The sequence below is a fragment of the Lynx canadensis genome, chromosome B2, assembly GCF_007474595.2.
Source record: "Lynx canadensis isolate LIC74 chromosome B2, mLynCan4.pri.v2, whole genome shotgun sequence".
Taxonomy (NCBI): Eukaryota; Metazoa; Chordata; class Mammalia; order Carnivora; family Felidae; genus Lynx; species Lynx canadensis.
In genome coordinates, this window is record NC_044307.1 from 91309824 (window position 1) to 91330974 (window position 21151).

A 21151-nucleotide genomic window follows, 5' to 3' on the forward strand; every position below is an offset into this window, starting at 1 on the left:
GTAATCTGGGGGTAACTACTATCAGCCAAACATTATATGAAAGGCTAGGAATATAATGATGAACAGGATAATGTTCCTTGAAAACATGTACTTTTTAATGAATGTTTGTGAATTTCATTTTTGTTTTAAAAAAATCCAATAACAATAGGTAGACTGGATGAAAATCAAATCAAATCAAAATATTTTTAAAAAGGTATAACAAAAATGATTTGAGATTTTCTAGTCTACTTAACTGTATTAAAATTTTTCATTTCTCCAGGTCTTTTTTTTTTTTTTGTTAAGCATAATGACCTTTGAAACTATTTGGTGACAATGCCTTAAATAAACATTATTTGAAACTGTGTCTATATAAATTATTTTATATGGTTTCAATATTTCATGTTATTTTGTAATTACTTACACATATATCATATCAAGGTATAATAAAAATACAGACTTACATCACAGGGTCTGTGAGGACTGAATGAGTTATCTATACAGCAATGAAAATGCCAGGCACAAGTAAACAGCTGATAAATATTAAGCACTATTACTATAGAAATTAAATAATAAACTGACATTATTTACAATAGCAATAAGCTCTCAGAACTGAGAGGTATGAATGAAGTAACCAGAAAGCCACAAGGTGGCTCTCAAGGCTTGGCTTTTAAACACAATCGAGTTGCTTTTTATTTCCAAAGAAATGAAAGAAGACTTATGAATGCCAACCTTTTTAAAGGCACTCATAAATTCATAATTAATAAATAACTGGAAGACTACAAAGCTGTTTAATAAGTGTTATATAATAGAAAATATTATTAAGCAGAAAAAAAATGAAGAAAATGAACACATTTTATAGTTCTAAATTGAAAGAATCTGATGTTCAAAACAACTGACATCAGATTATCATATGCAGAATTTAAAATATCAACATAAAATGATGGCATTCATAGTGCAGTCATAACAATTAAGTACCTCTTACTAACATGATAAATGTGAAAGTGTATATATAGTACAATATCTGGCAGCTAGCAGCTGTTTTGTAAATATCAGTTAAATCTTATGCATATAAAAAACTTTGAAGTTACTGTCATTTTATGTCCACTGAGTTTTTTATTTGAAAATTTATTTGAAAATTTGAAAATTTTAATATTTTATTTGAAAATTTATTATCACAGCTTTAAATCTGGGCAAACATTTTCTGTAAAGGGCCTTGTATTTAGGCTTATTAGTGGGCTACACAGTCCTTGCAGCAACAATTCAATTCTCCCCTCATAGTGCAAAAAAAGGCAGCCATTGACAACAAAAGGAGTCCAGCTATTTTCTAATAAAACTTTAATTTAAAAAAAACAACAGGTGGCCAACTTTGGCCCTCAGGCTGTAGTCTATCCACTCTTGATCTAAATCATTATCTCACATAATTAAATGAAATCTGTGAAAATCCTAGATACTATCAATACTCAAATTACCTAGAGAGGTGCTTGTCAAACTGTTATGCACATAAAATCACCTGGGGATTGAGGTGACATGCAGATTATGGTTTGGTGAATCTGGTATGGGGCCTGAGGTTCTCTGCATTTCTAGAGGACCCAGGCTTTTTAGGTCCTTTGACCAAACACTGTGCAGCAAGGCATTTGTTGTAAAAATTTCGGGTCTCAAACTTTCACATACTTTTTTTTTTAAATCATATTTTTAAGTAATCACTCCAGTCAATGTGGGACTTGAACTCACAACCTCGAGATCAAGAGTTGCATGTTCTACTGACTGAGTCAGCTAGGCGCCCCTAAACTTTCACATTCTCTTAAGAGCTTTGGTTTGTGCAGTTTTCATGTGTTCATATTAACCTTAGAAATTAAAACTGAGAAATTAGAAAATAATAATGTTAGTTTTTTAAAATAATAATCCTATTAGATGTTAACATATTTTATGGAACTTAACAATATTTTCTGTTTTAACTATATTTTAATTTTTTTTTTCAACGTTTATTTTTGGGACAGAGAGAGACAGAGCATGAATGGGGGAAGGGCAGAGAGAGAGGGAGACACAGAATCGGAAGCAGGCTCCAGGCTCTGAGCCATCAGAGCCTGACGCGGGGCTCGAACTCACGGACCGCGAGATCGTGACCTGGCTGAAGTTGGACGCTTAACCGACTGCGCCACCCAGGCGCCCCTGTTTTAACTATATTTTAAAGAGTAGGACTAAACACAATTCTAATCATAGAGATAGAGGTGATAATTGTACACATTTGTGTACTTTTGGAAGTACATTATATCCTTTGGAAGATCCTTTGGAAGATCATTATGTCAAGAGAAAAGGAAAGATTATAACATGATAAATATGTAAAATCAACTCCTTGGAAATTAAAGACCATAGATCTTTCATATATAAAATATCTGTAATACCTGGCACATTATATGCTTTAGTTCTTAATCTTGCCATCTTTTGTTTCCTACCTGTTTTTCTGCATGTCCATATTCAGTTCCTTGGGTAGGTAAAAAGCAGGAAATCTGACCAGTATTTTTTGCTCTTTCTATTAGAGACATAGCTGTTCTTACAGTAGCATTTCGAGCATGCACAAACACCATCACCTAAAATAAAGGAAAACAGTTTATTTAGTACTAAAATTCATTAAGAGACAGCTTAATACCAGTCTGAAAATCACTATATATAAACTATTAATTTTTCAAAATATAACCCCCAGTTTACCAATTCTCCAACATTTCCTTGTTTTAGAACAAAGTGTATATAGGATAAAGGCAAGTTAAATAAAATTCAATAATAAGGCTTTACACATTGTTAATCTATACATTGGCATAAGTCAGAACTGAAATTAATGGATTATATAAAGCATGGAATTTAATTTGTGCTTTTCTCTTTTGAAGACATGATTCATGAGTACAATCATATATTACAGAGACAAGACTATAAAAATATACAAAAGCCTTGTTTCCCCACAGTCAGTGAAATTTCCAGTATCGTAAAGATGTTTAAAGAAATTGAAAACAATAAAAACACTCTTCCTTGGACAAAATGATGTCTAAGAACAACCATTCAAAATAGAGTTTAGGGAACTGCTGAAGACGAAAATGCTTCTAGAGAGGCATCTGGAATTTTCTGTTGTTTTTTGACTTTCCTGTGGAATTACTCAAAAAGTCACTGTGGAAATCTGAATTAGAGGGAAGTCACGTATCTGGGTGCTTTGTCAAGGAGAAGTGGAAAAAAGTACTTTCAGGAACAGTCACCAGGCAGAATGTCAATGCAACTGAAGAATATAAAATAAGAGAGTGATGAACACTGTATCTGCTGCCTAGCCGTGCCTGCCTTCTCTCCTTCCTATCTTTTCTTCTTTGGCCTTTGGCTTCCATTTACTCCCACATTCAGCTGGACGCAGCCTTCCCAAAGAGCCATTAGTATAACGGAAGTCGTTTTTATTCTTTCATATGGACAATTGATCTTTTTGAATTTTATATGATGAAAATGTCAGGTAATTCTGACATTTTAATTATAGTCTGAAACATACAACCTAAGGACAATCAGCAGTGTGGGTGCTTTGGGTGGAATTAAGACAAATTCTAACCCCAGCTTCCAACCAAACTGAGACCTCTCAATCTCTCTGGAGTTACCATGGTATGCCCTGTAGGTCTCAACATCACGGAGGTCGTAATTCTTGCTTTTCCCTCAATATCTCTCCATATTTATCTCTTAATTATGTTTTCCCAGAGGCTAGAACTTTGGTCTTATTTTCATGGTACACATTTAGAAAAATATGCAACTGATTGGTTTTAGTCAGGGAAAGGATAGACTCATGCTAGCTTCCCTAAATAAAAGAGAAGGTCATTTTGATAATGAGTAAAAGTGAAAAGGGGAGGGAAGCCTGGGATTTGGCCAGAAAGGAGACAGATTGACAAAGATCTAGAGCACACAGTGTTTAATTTACCCATAATCATCTTACATCTACAACCCTGTCAAAGAAACTGTTCCATATATGGCACATCAATTAAAATTCAGAGTAGAGCAAAATCATAGTTAATAATCACCAAAGAAATTGGAATGCTTAAATTACTAATATTCTTTTGGAATGTGTTCAAAGTCAATGAGGGTAGATCATCTGGAGAAGACCCAAAGTTCCTCAATGAAAAACTCCTGAAGCGTTTAGAGACAATAAAACAAGTACCACAAGTCACCTAGGGAGATTTAACATTAGTTAATCACAGCCATTAAGGATATAAAGCTTCAGCTTTTATACTATGTCAGAGTTCTAACTTATGTGCTGATACTAACGTGTTTTTTTTAAAAAATGTGACCATAAGAATCTCTCTAAAGAGCATACTAATAAAATTTATTTCAGTAAGTTTCATGAATACTTGGAAAAGTCTTCTGTTTTCCTTATTTTCAACTACAAAAAACAAACAAACAAAAAAACCCCAAAAAACAAATCTGATTTTGATAGGTTTGCTAGCTTTCTGGGGAAATGTCTTTATTTCATAGGATGTCAAGAGACTGCCATTTAAGCTCAGTGTAATATTTTTCAGCATTATTGACATAAGTTGTTTAATACTAAGTTAGATAGAAAATTCTGTTAACTATAATGCCCTGTTGAAGTTTCACCAGTTCAGAATCTCTCATCTACTACCATTCTGTCTCTTGTAAAAAGTTTTCCAACTGTGAGTTTCTTTTTAAAAAGTAAGGCAGATTTTCCCTCTTATATAAAATTAAGGTTTATCACACACACAGCTTCACTAACCCCTAACATTAAATTTAAGAAAATATCATTTAAAATGAAATTATTTTTAATTCATTCATCCATTCAAATGTTTCTGAGAATTCTGAAAATTACTATCAAGCCCTGAGAAAACTGCAAAAAAGAGAGGCCAAAGTCCCTGCCCTCATAGAGATGACAATCTAGTATGATGTATTTAAGCACAAAATATTTTTATGAAGTATTTAGCAGCCATGTATAATGCTGTTAAAAGAAGAAATATAAAAATGAACAAGACATGGTCCCTTACGTAAAAGGCATGTACAATTTAAGGAGGCAGAGAAAACAGTGACACATGGAGTATGGATAACACAGGAATGCTAAACATGGAGCTGGTGGGTCTCCTTTGTTCATCCATTGCACTGTATTTACATAGTACCTACTGAGTACCAAACAATGTACTGAGCACCAGGGATACGATACATATGTTCCAAGGCTCAGAATGGCTATACTACTGTTGATGAGAAAGAATCACTAGTAATCAGCCCTACCTGGCTACAGAAGCAGGGTACAGGATGGATGGAGTAGTATTTAAAATATTTATCCTTGGTAATTTTAGTGTGTTAGCTTGAAGAAGTATGTTCTCCTTCAAAAGTTTCTTACACTGAGTCCCAAGGACCTCTTCATCAGAATCACTGCTGGTGCTCATCAAAATAGATTTCTGAGTCCTCCCCTAAAACCAACTGAGTAAGAATATCTAGGGATGAGGTCTAAAAATGGAATTATTAACAACTTTTGAGATGACCACTGCACTACTGTGTGAAATTGCTTAATAATGACCACCAACTTAGTTTTCTTCTTCTGAGTTAAAACAAGTTTAAAAGGAAACATATATAAAACCACCACTACAGAGATGATTTTAAAAATTCCCTAATAACCTATGTTAATTTACCTATATAAATGAAATATTAGGAAATATGAAGGTATTTCATATAACCAGTATAGCCCAAGATCATTTCCCAGATGGGTTTTTATAATGCAACCAGATTTCTATTCTCCATAATTCAAATGCCACATTATGTAAATCCTGTTGATATGAAGAACATAAGGGAAAATAAAATATGACCCTAAATCTTCATTAATTATTTCATTCTGACTTGTCAACTTATCATTTTGCAAATTATTTTCTACTGCAGCCAAGAGAAATATTAGTTACAACTTAAAGTGGCAATTTCTTTTTATTAAATGATCCATCACTCCTTGTTCAGTAAAATAAACTCTTTTTATTATTAAGAATTTTCTGTTTAGAGGCTCCAACAGAAGCCATTACAAGGTTTTAGGTCCTATAACATACTTGATTTTATGGTATGTTAATTTGGTTAATTAATTTAAATAGACTCATATGAAAATTATAACAGAGAGGACAGCACTGTTTCATTTGGCAGAAATAACTCCAAATTAATCTTAAACACTACTGGTAACCAAACAGCAGTTAAATGGGCATATGCCATTAAAATAAGATTACAACAATAGATTCAAGCCAACAACATTGGTAAATTTTAATTGCTTTATAAAACAGTTTACATTTTTACTTGACATTTGTTAGATTAATACATTTAAAAATATTATATTTGTTTTTAGTTTAAAAAGCCATTTATTTTAAATACACAAAATAAAATCAGTCCCGGACTAGGAAAGAAAGTGAATTTGAGTTCTGGCTCTGTTATTTGCTTTGCCAAAGATGTGTTCTTCACATGAGATGACGATTAAAAGTAATGAAAGAATGAAAGCTCAGATAAATCATCATTCAAAAAACTAGAATGCTTAGGTAACTCATATTGTTTTGGTGTATTCAAAGGAAAGAAGGACATGTTATTTGAAAAATTCCCAAAATTCTACTTTGAAGCATTATTAAAGAGCAATGTGATTTGGAAAAAACAAAAAAAATCTCTTCGATTCTTATTTCCTCCAGTCCACAGATAGTCACTAGTGTCATGGGATTATTATAAAAATAGAAGTATATAATGTCAGTGAAAACACTGCATTTAGTAAAGCAATAGCTCTCAAACTCTAGAATACTTCGAAATCACTCAGAAGGCTTATTAAAAACACAACTGCTACTACTATCCTCCACCACCCTTTCAGATTAAGTAGGTCTGGGGCAAGCCAAGACTTTGCATTTCTAACATGTTCCAAGGAGATGCTAACACTCTTTCTACAGGAACTTTAGAAAACTCTGTCAGAACTAGTTAGTATCAACACCACTGAAGGGGTAATAAACAATAAAATGAATTTGGCCTAAAAGACTAAATGGTGAGATCAGTAAATGACTGTTATAAATTGACACCTATATTAACTATTTATTCCTCATTTATGCAAGTGTGTATGTATCCAACACCACACAAAATAATTTAAAAGACCACTTATCCTTTAACAACTTTTGTGAAGGTGTTGTGCAAGATGAATGGGAAGTAAAAAAAAATAAAAGGAATATTTAAACCTGAGATTATCTGAAAACAGGAGGAAAGAGGGCAAGGATTAACTGTGAAATGTTGAATCAAAGACTGTTTCCTAGAAATTTCCACTAAGAAGGAAGACTGGGCAGGCAATATCTGAAAAACATAGACAACATGGCAGACAGATGTTCCATGGAAAATGTCGCTGAAGAATGACATTCTTTAATATAGGGTATTTGTTCTTGCAAGGGTTAAAGAATGAGGCCTCTGAGGGTGAGAAGTTTTATGTCCTAGACGTTTATGCTTTCATTCTAACTGGCACAGTCTATAACGTGGCTTGCTCTCAATTCTTTCCAACTTTCTTAACCTGGATTCCTCAAGAGAATTAAGTCTTAATGACCTAAATAAATTCTGAAAGTGCATGGTCCCCACAACAGCAGCAGCAGCATCCCCTGTAACCCTATCAGAACTACAAACTAACAGCCCAATACCAGGTCTGAGTCAGTAACTCCAAAGATGGGGCCCAGCAACCTGGTTCAACAAGCCCTGCAGGTGATTTGGATGCATGTTGCATCAAAAGCTGAAAGCCCTGCATCAAGTCATCCATCCAACTGTAAGTTAAAAAACAAAAACAAAAACAAAAACAAAAACAAAAAAAAACCCTTCTCCTCCACCCATTTAGAACATTCCAATATCTTTGGGAGGATGGAGAGCACAGTCAAATCATTTTCTGTGTTTTGTAGTTCTAACGGGGAGTGCCACAACAGATGCGTTTCAGATATATTTATGTAACACAAGAGCATGTAGGCACAAAATAGTTTTGATTGGCATGGCCATGTTACCACATCTATGTTATCAGGTAAATGCAATTTTAAAAGGTCTGGTTCTGCAGGCTGTGTACCCAAGAGACATCTGTGGAGGGATGCTACAAGTAATTACAGAGTTCTCATTTTAGGCCTGCCAGTGCTGGACAGCTGAACACACTCAGATCATCTGAAGATCTTTTCACATCAGCACACAGTTTCTTCGTGTACTTTTTACATCTGCATTGTAATGTTACTTAGAAATACTATAACTTAATTAACCAGTCCTTGTCTGATGGACATTTATGTTGATTCCAATCTTTGTTATTTAAAGCAATGTTGTCAAATAACTGTTCACAAGCCATTTCACAAATTTGTGAATATATCTTTTGGATAATTTTATAGAGTGAAATTGTTGGGTCAAATATATATGACTATTCATTTAACTATTTCCTTTTTCTGAGTATTATCTATTTTATTATTGGAGATGTTTTTCTTATCAATTTGTTAGGCATTCTTTGTAGATGGAAGAAGATAATATGCTTTGTCTTTTTCTATACTGCAAATATTTTGTCCTAGTCTACACTTTATCTTTTGACTTTGTTTATGGAATCTTGTTTAGAATAGAAACAGTTATTTTTCTTAAATCTATCAGTATTTTTCTCTGTGGCTTCGGAGAAAATCATAGACAAGGACGTAAAAACAGACATAAACATATTTATTTATTTATTTATTTATTTAGAAAAAGAGAGAGAGAGAGAGAGAGAGAGTGCATGCATGCAAGTGGGTGAGGGGCAGAGAGAGGGAGAGAGAGAATACCAGGCAGGCTCTGCACTGTCAGTGCAGAGCTCGATGTGGGGCTTGAACTCACAAACTGTGAAATCATGACCTGAGCCAAAGTTGGACACTTAACAGACTAAGCCACCCAGGTGCCCCAGTCATAAACTTTTGAAAAGGTGGTGAACTTCAGTAGCACTGTGTGGCGCTGGTAATCCAATAGTAGGCACAAACATCACTGGATTTTGCTGTCACAAATACAGACACACAGATCTGAAGGATGCCCATAATACAGTGCTAAGTGGAAAAAAAAAAACACGTTGAAGAACAATTTTCATAGTATTATTCTAAGTATATATGTAAAGGATGTATGTGTGTTTAAAATTAGAGCTCTAGATGGACACCCACCAACTTAAATACCTCCCAAAATGAAAATGGGAGTGGGGAGGATAAAAAGATGTTTCCTTTGTATACTCTGTATTGTTTGTCCTACCCACTGAAATAAGCCCTAATAGTTTTACAATGAAATATAGAAATTATATTGAACAGGAGAAATGATCAACGATGGCAATGAGATTATAAGAGTATATATACAGGGGTGCCTGGGTGGCTCAATTGGTTATGGATCTGATTCTTGGTTTCAGCTCAGGTCACGATCCCAGGGTTGCGGGACTGAGCTCCACTGAGCTGAGCGTGGAGCCTGCTTAAGATTCTCTCTCTGCACCTCTCTCTCTCTCTCAAAAATAAATAAACATTTTAAAAAGAAGAGTACACGTATAATATACTACTGTACTAGTATATTTGATATGATTATTTTATTGCTAAGGAATTTATGGTGTCAAAGTAAAAACTTGAAGGAAACATATTTAACAATGTACTTACAAGGTCAGTGATGGTGGTACTTCTGATCTAAGTGACAAATTTATTTATTTATTTTTTTAGAGTACCTGGAAATGCTTTAATAAAAAAAGACAGGTATTCTTGTAGAAGAAAATAAATAGCATTTCAAGGTAAAGTATACAGAGGTCAAAGGTACAGAGAATAAATCTAAAGGGTGGTAAATACAGATTTTTGGCAGAAACAGACATATGGACACAGGAGCAGGAATATCTGGAAAAGCAAAATACAACCTCATTATAAAATATATATTAAGATAAAAAATTGATTCAAGACTCAGAAAAAAATGATACCACTAAAAGTGTGTACTTAAGAAATTATTTTTGTGTTAGAGAAAGTTTTTAAACTGAATAGAGAGAAGGCTATCATTGTGCAAAATGTGGATTTTTATAAAGAAATATATATCATATATGATGATAAAGAAAATATGACTCAAGGAAGTATTTAAAAGACAACAGTAGACAAAAGATAGGAAAAGCCAGAGATGATTTTATCATTGTAAACTGATATGATAATGAACAGCAAAAAAATTTAAAGGGTGGGGTTAATTTGAAACAGGGGGGTGCTCTGTTTTTTATGAAGAGTCGAGATGAGCAAAAGAGTAGAGAGGTATTCCTAAGAATGAGTATGACAGTTGGAGACAGATCTTATAAAAGGGAACTTTGATTTAAACATTTTAAAATATAGCTTTGCAGCCACTGAACTGCTTGAAAAGTTAGTACAAGTTCATAAAACTTCTTTAAGAAAAATAAAAGAAGCCTTTTACCTAATGTGGGGAGATGGATGTTACTAATACGGTTAAATTAAAATAAAAATTTCCCTGATGCTTCCACATATAAGAGAGATATTATTCTCTTGAGCATCTAACGAATTCATGTGCTCCTCCTCTTAAACATTTATCACTGACTACCTTTTATTTTTAGTTATTTTTATGCTTGACATAGCACCTTTGCAAGTCTGCCATTATCCAACAATTACATGACTGGCACTGGGGACATGACAGTGGGCAGCCCAGCACTGGTCCCTTTTGCTTTTGGAGCCTTTACTTAGTTACTGTGATAAAAGAATGGAATCTGAGAAGATGGGGAACACAGAAGCTGCTATTAATTACACGAACAACTATGGGAAGAAACAGCAACAACAACAAAGAAAGGAAAGGAAAAAGAAAAGCATAATTAAAAAATTAATAGAGGTCCTTCCTTAAAGTCAGCAAATTACTTGATTTAAAAGTCATGATATTTCAAGTTTCTTCATTACTGGTCTTCTGGTGTCATCTCTCTAAATTCTTTTTGCTGTTCGAAACCTCCATGCATTTGAACGGCCGTATATTTCCAGGCCGTTACTCATTTTTCTCTTTACTTACTGCCAAATTTATCTGTGGAAATTCTACATACCTTTAAACCCAGTTCTAATGATTCACCTCCATTCTCTCTAGGGAAATTAATCATTCCCACAGCACTTTGTTCTTACTTGTGCCTTCTGTAAATCTCAATATATATATGTTTCTTCACTGTCGTGAACTACTAGGACTAATAATAAAATAATAATAAAATACATGATTGATTAAATGCTTATGACATGCCCAGCCCAGTACTAGGTGTGATGCATAGTTCTCTATCTTACTACTAACAACACTATTAGTGTTTTACAGATGAGAAAAGCGAAGCTCAGAATTTTAATAAGTTGCTACTCATTCAAGAACAGAATAGGGAATTAGCCTCAATGGAAAGCCTACTTTCTTTCCATCAAGTTATATTCCCTCCTTGGGTGCTCCCTAAGGGCAAGTTTACATCTTACTAATTTTGAGGTCTCCTGGTCATCCCCTGTACCACTCTCCCAACTATGATTCAATCAGTAGGTACTTAATAAGTGATAGCTGAAATTCCAATGTTAGAAAATACCCATTTTCACAAAAAGCATTTATTTTTTAAAATATTTATGAGAAGTTTGAATGTAAAAGTTTATAAATTATAATAAGATATGGGCTGAGTTAATACTTTCACAGATACATTTATTACAATGTGGGGTATCAAGCTAACTTCCAATATTCCAATCAGATAATTGATTTTCCTGGATTGTTTTAAAAAATTTATTAGCAAACATTTCACTGATATTTAATAAACTAAAATTGGTACTGGTTAGTCATTTCATACTGTTGTAAAGCTACATGTGTATGTATTTTAATGCCATTGCAAAGTTCAAAATTTGTGATTTAAGAAACAACTTCTAAAATAAGCTAATTTGAGAGCATCTTAAAAAATTTTTTTGGTCTTTGAAGTCAAAGACAGTTCCTAAATCAAAGCTACCTACATTTATAATGAATCAAATTAATCATATTCATTAACGAAAAATATGTCCTACTAATGGACATGAATGAAGAAAGCATTCTTATATTTTATAATGGTAGAAAATTTGACACTACTATATCTGGATTACATCCAGAAAACTATTATTGCTAAAAGTAACAGTTCAGCCCTGAAAATAGGGCTAAAATAATAAATTTTAAAATTGTCTATTTTATTAATTATGTCTATAACAACTAGCATTTATTATCCGATATTCCTGACAAGCAACTAAACTACTAAAACATATTTTTTAGTTTAAAATGATGTGGTTAAATGTTTATCAGATGTACCATGAAAATACAAACTACCTCAAATAGGGTTAATTTACCTTGTCCTACCTATATAGAAAACTGTATAATTCACTGACTAGTCTTCATGCATCAAATTATGCAAATAAACCCAGAAAAGTAATCTGGAGTAGAGAGAAGTGGTTCCGCAGCTCCAAGCTGTGTAATTAGATCTACGCTCAGCAATTTAGAGCCACCTCTGGACTCTCATGCTGCGAATCTGCAGTTCTTCTCAAGAAACCTAAGCTTTTAAGTGATAAATAGATTCAGGTTATCATTACTGAATTATATTTAGGGCATTACCCTGAAAGTGAAATATATTCTTCACCAATTTCTTTAAAGGAATAATTTTTAATATTTATAATTTCTATGTTGAGTTGTAGGGAGCTTTAAATGCTATATTTGGTTAAAAGCAATCCACGATACTTTACATTTTCTAAACCCTAAAAGATACCTGTTATCAAAATGTATAATAACAAAACAAAGTTGGAGTACTTAATGTACATTACACACTATGACAGCAAAAATAAATTATCATTTTTGTAGCTAAGTCCACTATAAAAAATATAATCTTACAATCAATTCGCCATACATCACGACACCATACAATATACTTAGAAGCATAAGACAGTTCTATTTCAGCAGTCTAAAATATTAATACAACAGTTTTTAAAATTTCAAAATAGTAAGTACTTTGAATGCACTTCCCTTTCCTATAAGCTTTTTCTTTAACTTAAAAATAATGCTTTCTTAGATATTAAGCAGATGTATGTACTTTTTTTTTTTTAGACAATGGATATCTATTTTTCCACTAGCATACATATCTTTTAAAGGTAATACAATTTATGTTATCCAACTGATGCTTGAAAATTATCTATAAATTCTTTTTTTTTTAAAAATTTTTAACGTTTATTTATTTTTGAGACAGGGAGAGACAGGGCATGAACAGGGGAGGGTCAGAGAGAGGGAGACACAGAATATGAAGCAGGCTCCAGGCTCTGAGCTGTCAGCACAGAGCCCGACGTGGGGCTAGAACTCACGGACCACGAGATCATGACCTGAGCCGAAGTTGGCCGCTTAACCGACTGAGCCACCCAGGCGCCCCTATAAATTCTTAATTCAAATCTTGTTCATAAGTGTACCATATACATTTATGCCTTGAATAATTTGAAATCTAAATTCATTTTTACAACTTATTCACTATATTTATAAACAAGTAAAAATATTGTATATGCTATTAATGAAAGTGAATTTTATACATTAAAATGGTCTTAAGCATGTTATAATTTTCTTCTAGTTTTTTTATACAATACAAAGCAAAACATCAAGAATATTAATATTACTTGTTCATTAAAAATCAAGAATATTAATAGTAATATTAATATTACTTAAGTTTAAGATATACTCAAACTAATGTTTTTGTTCAGGAAAAAATTCTTACCAATCTAGACAAAACTCTTACCTGATGCCAAACTAACCTATACAACATATTTTAGTCTTATTTTGAATACCAACAGTGTTTTAGACCTTTGTTTGAATCATAACTCAGCATCTGTATAGCAGATAAGCTTGGGCAAATTTACCCATGCTTCAGTTTTTACCTGTAAAATGGAGATAATATGGTACCTGCCTAACAAGGGTCATGTAGAGACAACAAACAGTAATTAGAAAGTACCCGGAAAATGTGGTCCATTCAGTAGGACCAGCATATAAAAAGTGGTCCATTCAGTAAGAAAAAAGTCTAGTTGTTTTACAAAGGTTTTCCTTATATTCATCCCAAATCTGATCCCCACACATCCCACTCCCTGGGACCAAGGTCAGTATTGTTCTCTAAGGCAACAGGAAATAAATGCACTTGTTTTCACCCATAACAATTCTTCAAACATTTGAAAAATTCTACCATATCTCCAGTATGACTGTGCTTTCTTCAGCTAAACATCACTAGTTCTCAATGCTGTTTCCACAAATGATAGTTATTATGATTTGATATAGTTTAATTTTTATTCTTTATTTATTTATTTAAAAAAAATTTTTTTTTCAACGTTTTTTATTTATTTTTGGGACAGAGAGAGACAGAGCATGAACGGGGGAGGGGCAGAGAGAGAGGGAGACACAGAATCGGAAACAGGCTCCAGGCTCTGAGCCATCAGCCCAGAGCCTGACACGGGGCTCGAACTCACGGACCGTGAGATCGTGACCTGGCTGAAGTCGGACGCTTAACCGACTGCGCCACCCAGGCGCCCCTATTCTTTATTTTTTTTAATATAAAAAGAATGTACTAGGGGGCCTGGGTGGCTCAGTCGGTTGGGTGTCCAACTTCAGCTCAGGTCATGATCTTGCGGTTTGTGAGTTTGAGCCCTGTGTCAGGCTCTGTGCTGACAGCTCGGAACCTGGAGCCTACTTCAGATTCTGTGTCTCCCTCTCTGCCCCTTCCCCACTCACACTCTGTCTCTCTCTGTCTCAAAAATAAATAAATGTTAAAAAAATTTTTTTAAAAAGAATGTACTGAAGAGAATCCGTTGAAGAAATGACTGGAAATCATGGAAATGTGCATAGGCCTTGCGACTAAAGTGTTTTCACCTTGATTATATAGTTTAATATGACTTTACATTATATTTTCAAAGATGTATCAATTTGAACTGTAATTACTGAGAAACTTGAAATAATTGAAAAGGAATATGTTGGCATCTGTCTCTTGAAGATGTGAAAAAAGATTTTATAATAATTGAAAGATCATATACTTTCTGAAAAGAATGTTTTAAAAAATTTTATCACTGAAAATCATTGGGTTGCCATAGATTTTTCATACATATTATTGATGATTTCCTGAGGCCAGATTTTTCCAGGTGGAATTTAAAAGCATATTCTCTGCATTCTCTTCTCTTGGCAGGGCAATAACAGGTTAAATGAAAATGTCAATTTTGCACTGAAAGGGTGGTAAAAAGACCAGGTTCTAGTTGTAATTGCAAAGCTTATTAGATTTCTGACTTTGGGCACATTATTAGGTTTAGTTTTGTCACCTGTAATAAAAATGTGGACTAATGAACTTTCATAAATTCAATGATAAAATAAACATAATAATGAACTATTAAATGTCTTTAAAATACCTTCCATCTGGAATAAAATTATATGGTACCTGATGAGGAGATGATAAATATATCGTTTAATAAGTACAACCTATAATTTAAGGGGAAAAAATGAGTAATATCCATCTTAATTTTCAAGTAAATCCTTTCCACAGGGTTTTTGGCAATGATTCAAATTATAATGATAGAATATTTATGTCGTGTTATGATTTAAAGATGATTATTTATGAAGTATATTCTTTATATCATACATGATGTTAAAAGTTTGTGACACACCTATAACTGCTATTTATGCAAAAACTATTTAAACTATAAAATTTATTTTGTTATGGTTTTTTATGTAAAAAGCATTTATACAAATTAACAAACGGGGGGGGGTGGTGGTGCTAAATTTTGGTCAGGAGAGTGAAGACAGCATGAACTGTGGAATTCTCTGTGTGTTGAGTTCACAGTTAGTGAGGATGACCCACAGTGCTGGAGAGAAAGGTACTCTGGAAAGGTATACCCTCTACTTTCTGGCTCAATTCTAGTTTCTAGAGGTGCTGCAGCATTTTTAGCTACAGGACTATCTTATCATATATGCAAATACATGCATATATATATCATATATGCAAATATATGTGATGGAGGAGGCACAATTGCCTGATGAGTAAAAGATAACTACATTTGAAAACTTACAGGCTAGTGCTTTCAGCCAGGGTATCCAATTAGTATTCAAGTTGGTATTCAAGGCCCATAAGGGAAAACCACTGGGTTTGCTAGGTCTAATGTATATATGAGAAAGTAGAAGACCAAATCCCACCCCTACAAGAAAAGCTAAATTGATATTCCATACATGAAATGGAATGGAATGGAATGGAATTGATATTCTATTCAGTCTACCTGGTATTGCCACAAGAACAGAAACTACTAATCCTTATGCAAATTATGAAAAACTAATGTGCAGAACAGTGGTTTAAAACTTTATTTTGGCTGTGGAATTCTTTCTTCCAACAAACTCTACTGTAGTAGCTCAACATATATATAAAGATGAAAGCTACTGAAGTGGACCTGAGAGATCCAAATCTCATTTCTCCCTCCCAAACAGCATACCTTTCCTGCTCCCAACTTCATGAGAGCAATTCCTGTGGCACCTCAGAGCACCCAGGAGGAGTCTGAAAATAACAGCTACAGAAGGAACTCTTCTAGTTGAAAGGAACTGTTCAGCATTGTATTTCCTTTTTTGTTAAAGGTTTGAAAACTCTAAAATCTCATCATCTCTTTCATTCTTCTGGATGATAAATTTTTGGAAAGCAATGAAAATGTTCATTTTAAAAACCAAACACTTTCACTGGTTTCTAAATACCATTCTCTACTAAAAAGGAACCAGGTTGCAGAAATGATTAATTCCAATTCTGGGACTGGGGAAGGTCAAAAGGGCTAAGAAGCCAGTTTGAAGGGGCTCCCAGTTGCCAAATTTGGGCTAATATGATTATCAAAGTAAGTAATACCATAATGGATTATAAACCCTTTGAGTAAAATAAGAATCCAAATGAATAGAAAAATAATAAATAGGAGAGAGGAGAAGCTCTTCCTTACATGCAGTGGAATGAAAGGAATGATGGAGTCCAAAACTCATTAATAGATGCTAAAATGAGTGGTTGAAAGTTAATTACGAAATCTGTGTATTTACACTTTATGCATAATCATTTGATTAACCTTTGTTTCCCTCGTCACATTATAAGCAACACTAATACAAAATGTCTCTTTCTGTTTTCTGTCTTCAGCACAGTCTGGAACAAACAAATATTCAATAAGTACTTGCTGAATAATGGCAGTAATATCTTAGTTTTAAAAATCATTCTTTTCAATACCTAGAATTAAGATTGATGACTCAGATATAGTTCACATGCTAAAATTAAGTGTAGCAGTTTCTCTACTGGGCATATTACCCATTAAGTTTTTACCTTACCAAGGCAAATAGACTATATAAAAAGAGACCCTAAATCATGAACCATTCTCAGAAATTTAAAGTTTGTAAGTCTAGAATCCTATTTCCATTTTTAAATTTCAGTCTGATTGTAAGTGTGAAAAGGTTTTAAGTATCACTAATTTTTAAAAGTTCACATGGGGGCGCCTGGGTGGCTCAGTCAGTTGGGCGTCCAACTTTGGCTCAGGTCATGATCTCGCGGTCCGTGAGTTGAAGCCCCGCGTCGGGCTCTGTGCTGACAGCTCAGAGCCTGGAGCCTGTTTCAGATTCTGTGTCTCCCTCTCTCTCTGACCTTCCCCCATTCATGCTCTGTCTCTCTCTGTCTCAAAAATGAATAAATGTTAAAAAAATTTTTTTTTAAGTTCACATAGATATATACACACATAAGTAAAAAAAAAATAAGGAACATATATTGAATCCAACCTACTTGCAATGATTAAGTTAATGATAAAATAATTTAATGATGAAGTTCTATAAATCCAAGCACTCTGATTTTAGGCTGTGACAAAGATGTTCTCAAATATGTCCAAAATCTGAAATCTATGGCCCAAACTCTACTGCTCCTAATTAGTCCCCGTAGTACAGATGTAGATCAACTTAATTAATTGCTAAACCTAGGTCAATCCAATAAAGCCTGCTAAGACAGAATAAAGAATCTTTCTTCAATATATTATAGTATTGCACACAGAAAAATATTTTACTGACCTCTATGACAATCCAAATTGCAATGACATTTATTATTGACAGACCCAAAATAGCCACATCTATTCTGTAGAGTAAATTAAGCAAGACTAGCTAGTCTATTACTATGCAAATAAAATTCATTAGTAAGCTAACAATTTCATTTCTACAGATGCCACTGGACTTCAAGACCTATTATTATTCACCATTATAAGATGTTCCGGACTGAATCTAATTTCAGTAAAGTAACGACATAAAATGTATTTTTAAACCTTCTATCAGTATTTTCATTTCTTTTCTTAGACAATAATCACTATTTATAATTCTTAAACACCCAACTGTGCATTTAACATTCTCAAATTACACACTTGAGGAGATCCTTCCTAAAAGAATATACTTTTAAAAATTTGGGCAGAAAAAAATCACACTAAGCCAATATACTCTCAATCAAATTTACTAGCTAGACTAATTAAAACTGTACTGCTATAAAGGAAAAATCACAAAATTATAATTTGTCTTAGATTGGCTCTTAACTATCTCTATTTTTTTAGGCCGCTTTCATAAACACAAATGTAAAATACCTCAATTCTCCACAAATTTGACCATCCATTAAGCCATTTAAGCTTATCTGGCCTTTGCTTCATATGATCTCAAAAATATAGCCACAGGACAAAGTAAATCAGATACCATAGTCAGAAAACTGAGATGTTCATGGACAAGAGGACAAAAAGACTACTGGAGAGAATATGCAATTTGGGTAAAGTTTGAAAACTTTTTTTCTTTTTTTAGATTCTTCCCCCCCCCCCCCCCCAAGTAGACAGCAACAGTAGACAGCAGACTATCTTACTATGATGGTTTAGTAGAGTACATATCCTTTCCAGAAACCTAGGTCTTGCTAGAAAATACTCCTCCCTGAAGTTCTTGGTTTAGAAAAATGGTCAAGGCCATCTAAAAGATGGAAAGTGAAGTGCTTTTAATGGCAGAGAATGTCTCCACTCGCCCAGAGCCATTTTCTCCCATTTAAGGGTAATAAAGGAAAGAGGCTCCTTTCTAATCTCTCAAGAAGACAACTGCTTATATCCCAGGGTAAAGGCTTTCTCTTCCTTTTTCAAGAGGACATTTGTTTATATTCAAGAGTAAAAGATAAGGTCCTTGGGTCAGTTGGTCTACAGTCTCTCCTCCTCCCTCACTTCTGTCCTTTTCCTCCCTTCTCCTTTCTCTCCCTCTTCTTCCTTCCTTTCTCCCTCTTTCTTCCTCTCTCTCCACTCCTACATCAGAGGGGAGGATAGACAGATGTGCCAGCAACAACTATCCATAAGCTTTAAGTTTTATAATTTTGTAGCTCATCTCCTATGGTGCAACCCATATGCACTGAGGTAGCCAGCTCTCACTCATATTACCCAGTGGGAAGCTAGGAAGGGACAAACAAAGATGATGATTTTTGAATAAATATAAGGTCTATTCCAAGTGTCTCCAGTTTCTGTTTCTGAGCTTGTGTGTGTATGTGTATTTGTGTGTATAAAATACTTAATGAAGTTAGCTTAAACCCTCCTCTAGACTTAACAGCTCTCTGATCATATTCTAGGAGCAGCCACTAACTTGAATGTTTTACAGTCTGGATAGTCACAGCTGCATTTCCCATCTACTTATAAAACCAAGAAAAAAAATAAGATATGGGACTATTGTGTTTCTCCCTTAAAAAACAGAATCCTAATTTATAATATTAACCATAGAAACATAATTTCTTTCTCCCCACTCATTCTCACTTAAGTATGCTATAAGACAATAACAACAACAAAACATAAAGTCCCCAGCTACAGATAAGACAGTAAAAAGCTGCAATGGTAAATTAAGTTTGAATATTCGCCTCCCTTGTATGCACTTTGAGTAAATACATGAATAGTATCAGATTTCCCTGGACACAAAATCTTACACTCAGCTTTAATAAAAATAGTTTTTTCAATTTTATCAAAAGATGGCTATACAAATGTAGTCAACAAATGCTTGCAGTGGTAACTAAAGTTATTAAACATATCTACCAAATGCTTGCAATTCCAAATATCAGCTGGAAACCAGTAAATAAAGAGATTCAATATATCACTTTCTAAAATGAAATAAATAGCTCTCAAATTAACTTCTGACAACTTAATGTGAAATATTCTGAATGGCTGTCTAGAGAATTTTCTATGGTGTTACTATAAAAAGACAGAAAAATGATTACAAGCAGTCAAACACTGTTTTAGTATTTCTCAAGTCTACAGTATTAGTGTTATTTAAATAACAATATAAATAACTCAAATAATAGTATAAAGTAAACATGTTTGTAAATTGGGTTTTACTTTAACAGAATAAAAATACTGAATATAAAAAATACTGAACCGAATACCATAACACAGACTAAATGCTTTTATACTATTTAAACTAAAAAGTATGAACTTATTATAATTTAATACTATAATTACAAACATCAGCTCAATAAATTACCAAAAAAATCTAATAAATTCACTTCCTAAATCTGGAATATTTTATTTCAAATGGCTATAGATCCATATGAAAATCTGAAATAACAAAATTTATAACAAATTGTATACATTTTAGCTAACTTCACTTCTTATGTAAAACAGATATATCAGGGGTGCCTAGGTGGCTCAGGCTGTTGAACATCTGACTTCGGCACAGGTCATGATCTCACGGGTTCGTGAGTTCCAGCCCTTCATCAGGCTCTGTGGTGACAGCTCAGAGTCTGGAGTCTGCTTCAGATTCTGTACCTCCCTCTCTCTCTGTCCCCTGCCCTCTCAAAAATAAGCATTAAAAAAAATAAAAAAAAAAAACTAAAATAAAACCCACATAGTTATATCAGAAAATATGCATTTATATTTAGACTGGTTACATGCATAAAGCATATGTGCAAAGCTGAAGAGTTACAGCTGTTTTAATGGAAGGCATTCCAGAGGCATGAAAGGGAACTGAGAGAAAATTACACAGTAATATGGTTAAAAAAACAACAACAACAACAACAACAAAAAAAACAACCCAGTAAGAGGGCAAAGAAATTTGTACTGCCTTCACATTTTGCTACTTTACACATGAAGAACAACAAAGACGATACAAAGAATGAGAAAATGGATAGAAAAGTTACTAACTTCTATAATGAAGTTATACTAATCAGACA

General features: G+C 33.6%; 1 protein-coding gene across 1 annotated transcript in view; it reads right to left on the minus strand.

Annotated features, from left to right (window-relative positions):
• ASCC3 (activating signal cointegrator 1 complex subunit 3) overlaps nucleotides 1–21151 on the minus strand; it is a 362261-nt gene that overhangs the window by 166821 nt on the left and 174289 nt on the right. The window contains 1 exon segment of the mRNA XM_030317096.1: nucleotides 2433–2567. Within this exon segment, the coding sequence (XP_030172956.1) occupies nucleotides 2433–2567 (135 nt within the window).